Source organism: Peromyscus leucopus, chromosome 23 (assembly GCF_004664715.2).
Source record: "Peromyscus leucopus breed LL Stock chromosome 23, UCI_PerLeu_2.1, whole genome shotgun sequence".
Taxonomy (NCBI): Eukaryota; Metazoa; Chordata; class Mammalia; order Rodentia; family Cricetidae; genus Peromyscus; species Peromyscus leucopus.
In genome coordinates, this window is record NC_051082.1 from 6,078,435 (window position 1) to 6,090,803 (window position 12,369).

At 46.2% G+C, this 12,369-nt stretch overlaps 1 protein-coding gene across 2 annotated transcripts; it reads right to left on the reverse strand.

Moving 5' to 3' along the window:
• Positions 1-757: 757 nt before the first annotated feature.
• Positions 758-4,400, reverse strand: LOC114689380 (phospholipase A2-like). 2 transcript variants are annotated; one of them, XM_037198563.1, is made up of 4 exons: positions 4,367-4,400; positions 2,964-3,120; positions 2,373-2,500; positions 758-872 (listed from the first exon to the last, which is right to left on the reverse strand). In XM_037198563.1, the coding sequence occupies exons 1-4, from the start codon at positions 4,398-4,400 to the stop codon at positions 766-768; spliced, it is 426 nt and encodes a 141-aa protein (XP_037054458.1). In that variant the 3' UTR covers positions 758-765. The 2 variants fall into 2 exon arrangements, with proteins under 2 accessions (XP_037054458.1, XP_028719532.1); XM_028863699.2 differs by having other exon boundaries at positions 2,964-3,123.
• Between the last annotated feature and the right edge of the window lie 7,969 nt (positions 4,401-12,369).

Here is a 12,369-nt window from a genome sequence, read left to right on the forward strand (position 1 = left end):
TAGATGATTTGTGAACCACAATCTGGGTTTTCTGTAGTTCTGGAGTCTGTCCTGGAACTGGCTCTATAGAACTGGCTGGCGTCTAGCTTGCAAAGAACTGCCAATCTCTGCATCTCCAGTGCAGGGAATAAAGGCCTGCAGGGACACCACCCAGCGAGTGCAGAAGTTTTAGAGCAAGGTGTTCCCTTTAGTGCCCGTGTGACACTCAATCTTTCTCTCTTCTCTCCTCTCCTAACTCTGTCTTTCTTTTTTCCCTCCCCACCCGTCCTCCTCCCTTCTTTCCTTTCCATTTTCTCTCATCTCTCCACTCTCCTTCTCCTTTCTGTCCCCTCTACCTCCCTATGTATCTCAGGCTGGCTTCTTCTTTATTTTGATATTGATTTTTTTAAATGTTTTGAGACAGGGTCTCTTTAACAGTCCCGGATGTCCTGGAACTTGCTTTTAGACCAGGTTTGACAAGAACTGAAGAGACCTGCCTACCTCTGCCTCTGCTTCTGCATCCCAGAATGCTGGGATGAAAGGCATGGCTGGAATCATCACCCACTCTTCAAGGTGCTTGCTTCCTAGAAAGGTCTTTCCCATTAACCTTCAGTTTCCAAAAATGAACAGAATGATGTTCACTGCAGATCTAGTTATGTTCAGTAGATAGAGAATACAATTACCAAAGCTGAGTTCATTCTATATGTGCTTTATTAGATGGGGCAGTGTGTAGTGAACACAACCAGGCAGGCAGGGATGGTGTAGACAGTAACTGAGGTGACAAGTCTAACACTTAATGCCTTTGTTCTCCTTGTTGTATGGAGCCTGTGAGAAGCAGATGGCAGCCTCACGGTCACAGTTGCAGATGAAGGCCTCACAGGGGTCGTTTTTGTCTGGAGAGAAACAAGAAAGGAAGCTAAGTGGAGCCTATGACCCTGCTCCCTATTTTCTATGGCCAAAGGACCCAGTGGCCCTCCCATTGATGCAGCTATGGTCTGAAAGACAACGCACATGGAAGTCCATTGGGTTGTCCAAATTGCTGGAACACACTGATAATATGAACATTAGTTGTTGTGGCTGAGGAGATGGCACAGTTGGTAAAGTGGTTGGCATACAATCATCAGGGCCTGACCTAGAATGCCCAGAGACCATGTAAAAAAGCAAGGTGTGATGGGGCATCTGTAACTCTGTTGGTAAGTGAAGTGAGGAGCATGGATCCCCAAAAGTTGTTGCTCATTCAGGCTAGTTAAAGGTGAGTGTCATATTTAGTGTGTGTGTGTGTGTGTGTGTGAGAGAGAGAGAGAGAGAGAGAGAGAGAGAGAGAGAGAGAGAGAGAGAGAGAGAGAGAGAGGGAGAGAGAGACTCTAAAGACATGGGAGAGAGTGACTGAAGAAGACACGGGATGCCAACCCATTCCTATACATAAAAATAAACACATATATTTAATCCTAAAACCTATAAAAATACAATTATCAGTCAGACAGTGGTGGCACACACCTTTAATCCCAGCACTTGGTAGGCAGAGGAAGGTGGATCTCTGTGAGTTTGATGTCAGCATGGTCTACATTGCAAGCTCCAGGACAGGCTCAAAGCTACACAGAGAAACTCTGTCTCAAAAAAAACTACAAATATGAATTACCACTGATAAATTTATATAACTGAAGATAAACCTGATTCCACCAAATGCTGGATTGCAGGTGTGAACCACCAGACTCAATGTATGGGTTCTGGAGGAGGAAGAGAGCTCTGTGCATGCTAGGCAAGCTCTCTAACAACTGATCTACATTCCCAGCCCTCTGACTCCTCACCTGTAAAATGGGAATGATAAATGTTGCCCTCATAGGTGTTTAGTCCAGTATCTGACTTATAGCCAAGGATTCAGCTTTCAGTTGTTTAATCGATATGGAATCAGTATAACACAGCAGCTAAGAGGAGAGGCTTTGGGCAGGAAAGATGGCTCAGGGAATAAAGACACTTTCTACCAAGTCTGAACCCCAGTTCCATCCCCAGGACTCACATGGTTGAAAGAACAGACTTCTGCAAGTTGTCCTCAGACCTGCACACATTTGTTGTGGCACAGAAATGCCTCCCCCAGTAATAAATAAAATCTTGAAATGTTTTTTAAAAAAGGCTTTGGAATGATGTAGATCAGTGTTCCAGAACCAAATGTCATCACTTCTAAGCTGGGTGGCCATCGCCAAGTGACCCTGCCTTCCTCAGTTTCCTCATCAGTGACCCCATATATATTTTAGTATCTACCTGATAAGGTTGTTGTGAGGTCACATGAGACCAAGGAAATCACCACTAAATGGTGATTGTCCTTGTTACTTCCCTGCCTCCTCCAAACCTGTGAGGGACCAGCAGAATCCAGAGGTCCCAGAGGGTAAACCTACCACTGCAGGTGACCTCATTCCCAGAGCATGAGTATGAGTAGGAGGTGGTGTAGGGGTTCTCTATGAGGGATTTGCAGCTTTCCATCTTCATGACCTGACCGTAGCAATTGTCGTGAGTCTGGCAGCACCTGGAGAGAGGAAGAAACAGCTGAGAAAGGACAATGGACCCACAGGACGTCAGTTCTCACCTACAGTCTTTCTCCAACATATGAGGATGATTTAAACATGATATTCCAGAATAAATCATCCTGAGGCTTGAGAGTTTGTGATTTCTATTAAGCATATATTTATTGAAGGCAACTTCTGTGGAGTGGAGTGGTGTCTACCATTAATCCCAGTACTTGAGGGGCAAAGGCAGATGAACACTGAGTTCAAGTCCAGCATGCTCTTCAGAAGGAATTCCAGGAAACCTAGGGCTACAAGAGAACCCCTGTCTGGAAACTAACAAACAAAAATAATAAATAAACTAAACAGAATATATTATGTCTGGTGAATCTGCATGTCTCCTATTTGTGGCTCACGATGCTCTGCTTGTGTGCTGTCACCACAAGAACCCAGACCCTCCAGTCTCCCACCAGATGGATCACTCACCTGTCTAACTCATCCACCGGAGTGCCTGAGCCCCCGAAGCCACAGTAGCAGCCATAGTTGTTGTATTCCAACAAGGGATGACTCGCAGGGATGGTGCATTTGATCATGTTGTCTAACTGCCACAAAGATCGTCGGCTGATTCTGTGTGCCGTAGCACCTGCTGCAAGAATGCACAGCACACTCCATCAATCCCACTTGGCTTTACCAGGTGTCTGATGCCTGCCTGCTAGCTTCCTCCTGACTCCTACCAGATGCTGCATGAGGAGAGCAGTGAAGAGATCTGAGTGTGTGAGTGCAAGTGTGTGCAAGTGTGTGCAAGTGTGTGCAAGTGTGTGCAAACGTGTGCAGGTGTGTGCTTGCCTGCAAACAGGTTCATAAGCATGCACTTGTTCACACTCATAAATAACATGCTACACGAGGAGACCACAAAACAACCTAAGGGAGATGGTTTTCTCATTCTACTAGGTAGGTATTGTAGAGGAAACTAAAGTCACCAGGCCTGTGCAAAAAGCTGTCTACCTATTTGAGATAAGGAGTTGTTGCCCTGTCACCAAGCTAGCCTCAGACTTCATAGGAACCCTCTGGCCTCAGCCTCCCGAGTGGTAGGATTATAAGTGAACACCACTGTATCTGGCTGGGCCGACTGCCCAGGACTAAGTTCTATAGACATTGCCTTTTGCCTTGCTTCCATGCTCATTTCTCACTGTCAGGACAGACAGACATCACATTCTGTGCTCTCCTAGGGTCTCTGTGTTGAGGATCTGAGAACACTCTCATCTACAGCCAGGAACAAACTGACCTCTTAGTTCAATAACCCAACAACCCAACCATCTGTTAAGTTTGAAAGCTGCCCCACACCTACTCAAGCCTAGGGGAAACCCTAGCCTTAGCCAGCAGTGGGATTCATCACAGTTCTAGCTGAGACCTTGAGCCAGAGAAGCAGCCAACACATGCTGAATGTTTTACACTGGAAGAATTAGAAGGAATCTGTTGTATGGCCATGTACAGCTCATAGACAAGGATAATGGTCAGATCATTATTGTAAGGTCAGCATTTGATTAAAAAAGAAACTGATCATCTGCTGAGGAGTAGGTAAATAATCCAGAATTCAGAATACACCGGGATACTTGGTCACCATTAAAATGCAGGAAAAGACAGGTAGAGTGGAACACACACTCTGTGATACCAGCACTCTGGAGGATGAGGCAGGTGAATATCTAAGTTCAAGCCAGGATGGTCTTTAGAGTGAATTCCAGACCAGCTATCACTATTTGAAGAAACACTCTCATGTAAAGTGCCCAGAAAGAAAGAATTGCACTCCTAAACTTCAGGTGTGACCATTGGGGAACGGTGCATTGAAAACAAGGGAGAAGGGGGGCACTCAGAGGGGACAAGGGTCCTACCTGTGAGCAGAGTGATCAGCAGAAGGAGTTTCATCCTGAGTGTGTGGAGGACGCAAGTGACTTCTCTCTTTATAGGTCTGTGTGTAATCCTAACCCTTGGGAGGCTGAGGTAAGTGTTGGCTGGAATGTTGAGTTGAAGGCAGCCTGAGCCAGAACTATATAATCCTGTAAAAAACTAATAATAATACTAATAAGGGCTGGAGAGATGACTCTGCAGTCAGGAGTCTTGTTGAACTTGTGTGGGACCCAGGCTCAGGTCCAGAAGCCACAAGGCAACTCACAATTGCCTATGACCCTGGTTCTGGAGGATCAGACCCCTCCTCTGGCCTCTGTAGGCACTGCTCACACTCAGTTCACAGACACACATGCAGGCAAAGGGCTCAAACACATAAAATAAAAGTCAATGTCTTTGAAAAGGAAAAAGAAAAATCACACTGTCAAGACACTTTAGGCCCAAGGTGCCAGGGCAATATGGCAGAGACAGAAGGGGCTTCATTGCTTGTGTAGGTGACTGTAGTGAACTTTCCAAGGAGTCATCTGAGTTGACCTAGAGGGTAAAGGTGCCAGCTCTTGTGGATATGGGGTAAGCAGGGAACCCCAACCACAGGCTATTAGACCCCAACAGGAACCCCAAACCAGAACTTCAGGTGTGACCATTATGAAGCTGTGCATTGAAGACTTGGGAGATGGTGGGCACTCATAGGGGAGAAGGGTCCTACCTGTGACCAGAGTGACCAGCAGAAGGAGTTTCATCCTGAGTAAGGGGAAGACTCAGTGACTTCTCTTTAGAGTCCTGTGGCTGTGCTCTGACAGTGTCCAGTCAGCACACGGGGCCTGTGACTACTGTGTATGTAGCACAGAATTAGAATATGTGCACCCTCACACACAGTCCCGACCTGCAGAGCTGCTGTAGATGGTGACAGAGCCTGAATCAGTGCTGTCCCAGAGTCACAGAGAAAGGGCAAGCTCCACACCCCAACCAGCTCAAGCCAGTGAGTTGCAAAGTGCCAAGTCCCTCCCCTGTGGATGCTTCGAGGTCATAAGGAGATCTAGACATTGCTTCTGGAGTAGGGTCTGAGGGATGCAGATAGAGACATATTGCCCCAGGCAGGAGTAGCTGGCCCCTACAATCCTGTTACCTGTATAAAGTACATGCTAAGTCTGTCCCAAGAATCTGACACAGCCTATAAGGTAGATCCAGTATATACTCAATCTTTTATTAATTAACCAACTAATTAATGGGTGTTGTTTGTGTGAAAGAGACAGAGACAGAGAGAGCACTTGTGTGCACATGTGGAGGTCAGAGAAGAACTCTGTGGAGTCAGGTCTCTCCTTCCTCCTTTAAATCAGTTCCAAGAATAAACTCAGATCAAGACGCTTGGATTGTTGGATAGATCTTACTAACCTACAAACTTCATTAAAAACTAGAAATGGCCAGGTGGTGGTGGCAGCGGTGCACGCCTTTAATTTTAGCACTCAGGAGGCAGAGGCAGGTGGATCTCTGTGAGTTTGAGGCCAGCCTGAGCTACCAAGTGAGTTCCAGGAAAGGCGCAAAGCTACACAGAGAAACCCTGTCTCGGAAAACCAAAAAGAAAAAAAGAAAAAAAAAAGTAGGCAGATGGTGGTGGTGGTGGTGGTGGTGGTGGTGGTGGTGATGGTGGTGGTGGTGAAGTGCATGCCTTTAATGTCAACACTCAGGAGGCAGAAGCAGGCAAATATCTGAGTTTGACGCTAGTCTGGTCTCAGAGTGAATTTAAGGACAGCATGAAATACACAAAGAAACACTGTATAAAAAAACAAAAAAATAAAAAAGAAAGACAGACAGCACATGCCTTCACAACAGATGTGCCCACAGGCCAATATGATGCAGGCCATCCTTCAGCGGAGGCTCTCCCTACCCAGTGTGTGAAGCTGACAATCATCGATTACAGAGGCTGGAGAGATGGGTCAGTACAAAAGAGCACTTTATGCTCTTGCTGAGGACCAGGGTTCAATTCTCGACAATCACATGGTGGCTGGTGAACAATGTCTGTTGGCCCAACGCCCTCTGGCCTCTGCATTTGACCATCTGTCATGTACCCTGTAACTTAGCACCCTGGCACCTCTTCCTCCCCACTACTCACTTCTTCCCTGGATACAAACCATGTAGGGTGAGTTGAGTTAGTTTTCTCCATACTCAAGATCCCCTTACCCTTCCAACAGGACTCTGGACAGCCATTACCAGCTACTACCAATCACTACATCTGCATAGGCTGCTCTAGCTGCACCTGTTGCCCACCAGGCCTGACCTAGGGAGGGGTGAGAACTGAATTTGAGCCACAGGTGGGGATGAGGTTGGAGGTGAAAAAGCTGAGGACTGGGCAGCTGTTCACTAAAGGAAAGTGAAAACCATGTAGCCTTTAGCCAATGAGACATCTCATTTCTAAATCCTGTTGATCAGGGAACCAGAGATTAATCTGGCTTCACCTGTGGGGTTGGGTGATAGAGAAAGGTAGAGAAGAGGATGTGCTCTGTTTTGATTCTTAGAAAAAGTTAAGCTGCTGTGTACTTTACTGGGACTATTATCCTGTGGTGTGTGTTTAGGCACAGAGAAGACTGGAAGGTCACTGGTATAAGAAAACTGCAAAACCTCTGGGTTTGGTGTCCCGGGTTTTGGCACCAAATGTTAGTAAATTGATGGCTGAAACTGCGAGGAAACAGTTCAGCCCTAGAGGGCGAGGTATCCCGGACACCACAGAGCTACTTAGGACAAGAGCTCTGCCCTGAAGGTGTCCCGGACACCTGGAGCTGTTTAGGACAACTGTGTTGGCAGGGACTGCAACAAAACAGCCCAACCTTGGAAAGGAAGGTTTTCTGACTTCTCGGGAGAGTCAGGCCTGGAACTGCTTCAGCAAGGAAGGGTATCCTGACTCTTCAGGAAGGTCAGGATATACCTAGTATGATGGTATGATGGGGGATGGTTTCCCCACAGGACACAGCAATCCTGCTCATCTCCTGGAGAGCCACAATCTCTGGCTCAGTGTTACCAGCTCTTTCTCTCTCAGTCCACTATAGGACGTCGCAGCAAGGTTCTTCTGTTCAGCTCCCCCTTACTCAGTCCACTATAGGATGTCCCAGCAAGGTTCTTCTGTTCAGCTGTCAATGAAGGCCTTCACCCAATACTCTTTTGAGAAAGAGGTTTATTTGGGAAGGAGGAGTCCAGGAGAGTAGCTGCCTCTACCAGGGTGGAGAGAACAGCTCACAACTGACCCGCCAGGGCAGTTTATATAGGATGTCTAGGGGGCGGAGTCAACTGTGATTGGTTAGTTTATTTTCTGCCAAGGGATTGGCCAGTTTTGTGAGCAAGGGGCAGAGCTGGCCCTGATTACAGGGCCAAACTGTGTTTTTTTCACTGGCCTTTCTTGGCTTTTTGACACTACCTCTAAGGCCAGGACACATATCTTTCACTGACTCTGATTCTAGGGGCCAAGAGTGTTATTTTTGTTACTAGTCTCAGAGTCAGGGCATATTTCTTGGGTTCTGGGTTTGGGAATAAAGTGTTCATTTCTCTGGCTCAGGTCCCAAACACAAGCTGTGTTACTTTCCCTGGTCCTGGGCCCTAGGGCCAGGATTCTACTGTCCTGCTCTGTGATTGGTTGATTTCACAAGTCAATTGGACAGGGGCAGAGATGGCTCTGATCTGAGTTAAACTGTGTTTCTCTCACTGGCCTTATCTGAGCCATCCTTCCCTAATTCTGGGCTCCAGGGTCAGGGTGAGTTTCTCTAGCCAGCCCCTTTTTCCTACAACCGGGATGTAAGCCTGCCTTTGAATCATTTATGGTCAGTCTAGTTTGGATTCCTATATCCACTTCTTATGATGAGCTCACAGCAGAAGTGTTTTGAGTCCAATATTTTTAGGACCAAGATGTTGCCTTTAGTGCCCATGTGACACTGCTTCTTTCTCTCTTCTGTCCCCTCCTACCACTCTGTCTTCCCTTTCCTTCTCTCTTCACCCCTCCCCTCTGTTGTTATTTTTAACCCTTTTGTCACTTGCTCTTTTATATTATTTGAAGATGTGTTGCATATGTTTATACTGTAGAATGTTTGTTTTACTACTCAGCTCCCAAATAAATAATACACATGGAGACTTATTATTACTTACAAATGTCTGGCCTTAGCTTGGCTTATTTATAGCCAGCTTTCCTTAATCTAAATTATCCCATCTGCCTTTTTGCCTCTGGGATTTTTCCTTTCCTACTTCTGTATATCTTACTTTCACACTTACCCTATGACTGACATGTGGCTGGGTGGCTGGGTGGCTTGGCCCCTAGCATCCTCTTCTCCTTGTTCTCTTGATCCTTCTCCTTCTTCTTCCCTTTCTTCCAGATGTTTCCTCTCTTTATTCTCTCTGCCTGCCAGACCCTCCTATCCTTTCTCCTGCCTTGCTATTGGCCAGTTCTTTATTAGATGTTTTAGGCAGGCAAAAAACAAAGCTTCACAGAGTCAAACAAATGCCACATAAAAGAATGCAACACATCTTTTCATTATTAAAACAAACATTCTACAGTATAAACATATGTAACATATCTTCAAATAATATTGAACAACAGTTCCCCCTTTTGTCTAAATAAACAGGAGAGGTTTTAAGCTTGCCATAGATAAACTCTATACAACAAAGCAGTTATCAAGTAAGAATTACATATACAATGTTCAGCCCATTTGTACTTAGCAAATTCAGAGAAAACACTCCACCATCATGTCATCTTAATTACTCCAAAGTTCTATACCTAATTTACTTTCTATCACAATTAAGGAAAATTGCAACTGTAACTATTGAGCCTTCCACTCCATCCAAGACCCCTGAGTAAACAGGAAGTGCCTTGAAAGCAACTTCCAAATCTCTAGAAGTGACAGAGACACCCTTCCAGTGGTACTGAGGATGGCCCCACCCAAATACTACATGTCAGTGTGTCTGTACAGGGACTCTAGCTGCACCCAGGGCTCACAAGGCCTCTCCTTGGGAGGGGTGAGGCCTGAGTTTGGGACACAGATGGGAATGGGGTTGGGGGTGAAAAGGCAGAAGACTGGGCAGCTGTTCACTAAAGGAGTAGAGAGAGTGAGAACCACAGAGCCTTTAGCCAATGAGAAATCTTATTCCTGAAACTGGTGGACCAGGGAACCAGAGATTAACCTGGCTTCACCTGCAGGGTGCTGTGAGAGAGAAAGGTAGAGTAGAGGAAGTGTTCCCTTTTGTAAGTTACAAAAAGTTAGGCTGCTGTGTGCTTCAGCAGGACAACTATCCTGTGGTGTGTACGTAGGCACAGGGAAGACTCAGAGGCCATCAGGATATAATCCTGCCTTCCGGTCATTTACAGTCAGTCCAGTTTTGTTTCCACGTCCTACACTGAGCACACAGCAGAGGTGCTTTGAGTCCCTTATTTTTAGAGTCAAGGTGTTCCTTTAGTGCCCATGTGACACTGCTTCTTTCTCTCTTCTCTTCCCCTCTTCCCTCTCTGTCTTCTCTTTCCTTCCCTACCCACAGTTCCTCTCCCTTTCTCCCCTTCTCCTTCTGTTTCTCTCTACTCCCACTCCCCCCACCCAATGTATCTCAGGCTGAGTTCTTCTTTTGTTGTTTTTAGGGTCACAGTTTCATTGTATAACAGTCCTAGCTGCCCTGGGACTCGATTCATAGACCAGGTCCTCCTTGAACTCAAGAGATCTGCCTCTGCCTCTGCCTCTGCCTCTGCCTCTGCCTCTGCCTATGCCTCTGCCTCTGCCTCTGCCTCTGCCTAAAAAAAAAAAGATTGCAACCCTAACCAGAATGTCAGGTGTGACCATTGAGGAATTGTGGCATTGAAGTCAAGGGAGGTGGTGGGAAGGCACCCAGAGGGGCAAGGGTCCTACTATGAGTAGAGTGATCAGCGGAAGGAGTTTCATCCTGAGTGTGTGAAGAACTCTCTTTATAGGTCTGTATGTAATCCTAACACTTGGGAGGTTGAGGCAAGTCTTGACTAGAATGTTGAGTTGGAGGACATCCTGACCCACAATTATATACTACTGTAAATAATAATAATAATAATAATAATAATAATAATAATAATAATGGCTGGAGAGATGGCTCTGCAGTCAGGAGCACTTGATGAGCTTGTGTGGGATCCAGGCTCAGATCCAGCAGCCATGAGGCAGCTCACAACTGTCTATGACCCCGGTTCTGGAAGATCAGACGCCTCCTCTGGCCTCTGTAGGCACTGCTCACACTCAGTTTACAGACATACATGCAGGCAAAGGGTTCATATACATAAAATAAAAGTCAATGTTTTTTAAAAGGAAAAGAAAAATCACATTGTCACGGCACCTTAGGCCCAAGGAAATGGGTGCCAAGGCGATATGGCAGAAACAAGAAGGGGCATCATTGGCTGAGAAGGTGACTGTAGTGGAATTCTTTTCAAGGAGTCATCTGAGTTGACCTAGAGGGTAAAAGTGCCTGCTGTTGTGAACATGGGGTGAGCAGGGAACCCTAACCCACAGGCTATTAGACCCCAACAGGAACCCCAAACCAGAACTTCAGGTGTGACCATTAAGAAGCTGTGCATTGAAGACTTGGGAGATGGTGGGCACTTCAGGTGTGACCAGCAGGGTCTGAACGTTAAAGACAAGGGAGATGTGGGGGCACTCAGAGGGGACAAGGATCCTTCCTGTGAGCAGAGTGACCAGCAGAAGGATTTTCATCCTGAGTGAGGGGAGGACTCAGTGACTTCTCTTTAGAGTCCTGTAGCTGTGCTCTGACAGTGACCAGTCAGCACACGGGGCCTATGACTACTGTGTGTGTAGCACAGAAGTGGATTATGTGCACCCTCACACACAGTCCCAACCTGCAGAGCTGCTGTAGATGGTGACAGAGCCTGAATCAGTGCTGACACAGAGACAGAGAAAGGGCTACCTCCACACCCCAACCAGCTCAAGTCAGTGACTGGAAAAGTGCCAAGTCCCTCTCATGTGAATGCTTTGACGTGATGAGAGGGTATAGACATTGCTCCTGGAGTTGTGTGTGAGGGATGCTGATAGTGATGTGTGGTCCCTGGGAGGAGTAGTTGGCCCTAACAATCCTCCATGTTAACTGTCTAAACTACATGTTAAGTCTGTCCCAAGAATCTGACACAGCCTCTGAGGTATATCCAGTTACATATTCAATCTTCAATTAATTAACCAATTATTAATGTGTGTTGTTTGTGTGAAAGAGAGACAGAGACAGAGAGAGCACTTGTGTGCACATGTGGAGGTCAGAGAAGAAGTCTGTGGAGTCAGGTCTCTCCTTCTTCCTTTAAATGGGGTCCAGAAATCAAACTCAGGTCAAGAGACTTGTATGGTAGGCTAGTTCTTACTAATCCACACACTTCATTAAAAACTAAAAATGTAGGCAGATGGTGGTGGTGGTGGTGGTGGTTGAGTGCATGCATTTAATGTCAATACTCAGGAAGCAGAAGAAGGTGAATATCTGAGTTTCATGATAGCCTGGTCTACAAAGTGAATTTAAGGAAAGCCTGAGATACACAAAGAAACACTGTCTAAAAAACAAAACAAAACAAAAAACAAAAAAAAATTAAAAAGACAAACAGCAAATGCCTTCACAATAGATGTGTCCATAGGCCAATATAATGCAGGCCATCCTTCAGCTGAGGCTCTCCGTACCCAGAGTGTGAAGCTGACAACCAACCATTGTGGGGGCTGGAGAGATGGCTCAGCACAGAAGAGCACTTTCTATTCTTCCTGAGAAACAGGGTTCAGTTCTGAGCAACCACATGGTGGCTTGTGAACAATATCTGCAGGCCCAATGCCCTCTTGTCTCTGCGTTTGACCATCTGTCATGTACCCTGTAACTTAGCATCCTAGCACCTCTTTTTCCCCACTACTCACCTCTTCCCTGGATACAAACCATGTAGGGTGACTTGAGTTGGTTTTCTCCATACTGAAGATTCCTCTACAGTTCCAGCAGGACTCTGGACAGCCACTCCCAGCTACTTACC

Excerpts from the sequence above, each read along its gene's own strand:
- LOC114689380 (XM_028863699.2), bottom strand. The coding sequence starts at position 4,400 with ATGAAACTCCTTCTGCTGATCACTCTGCTCACAG. Across the intron at positions 3,124-4,366 it reads GCTGATCACTCTGCTCACAG|CAGGTGCTACGGCACACAGA; the intron begins GTAGGACCCTTG and ends GCATTCTTGCAG. Across the intron at positions 873-2,372 it reads GAATGAGGTCACCTGCAGTG|ACAAAAACGACCCCTGTGAG; the intron begins GTAGGTTTACCC and ends GTTTCTCTCCAG.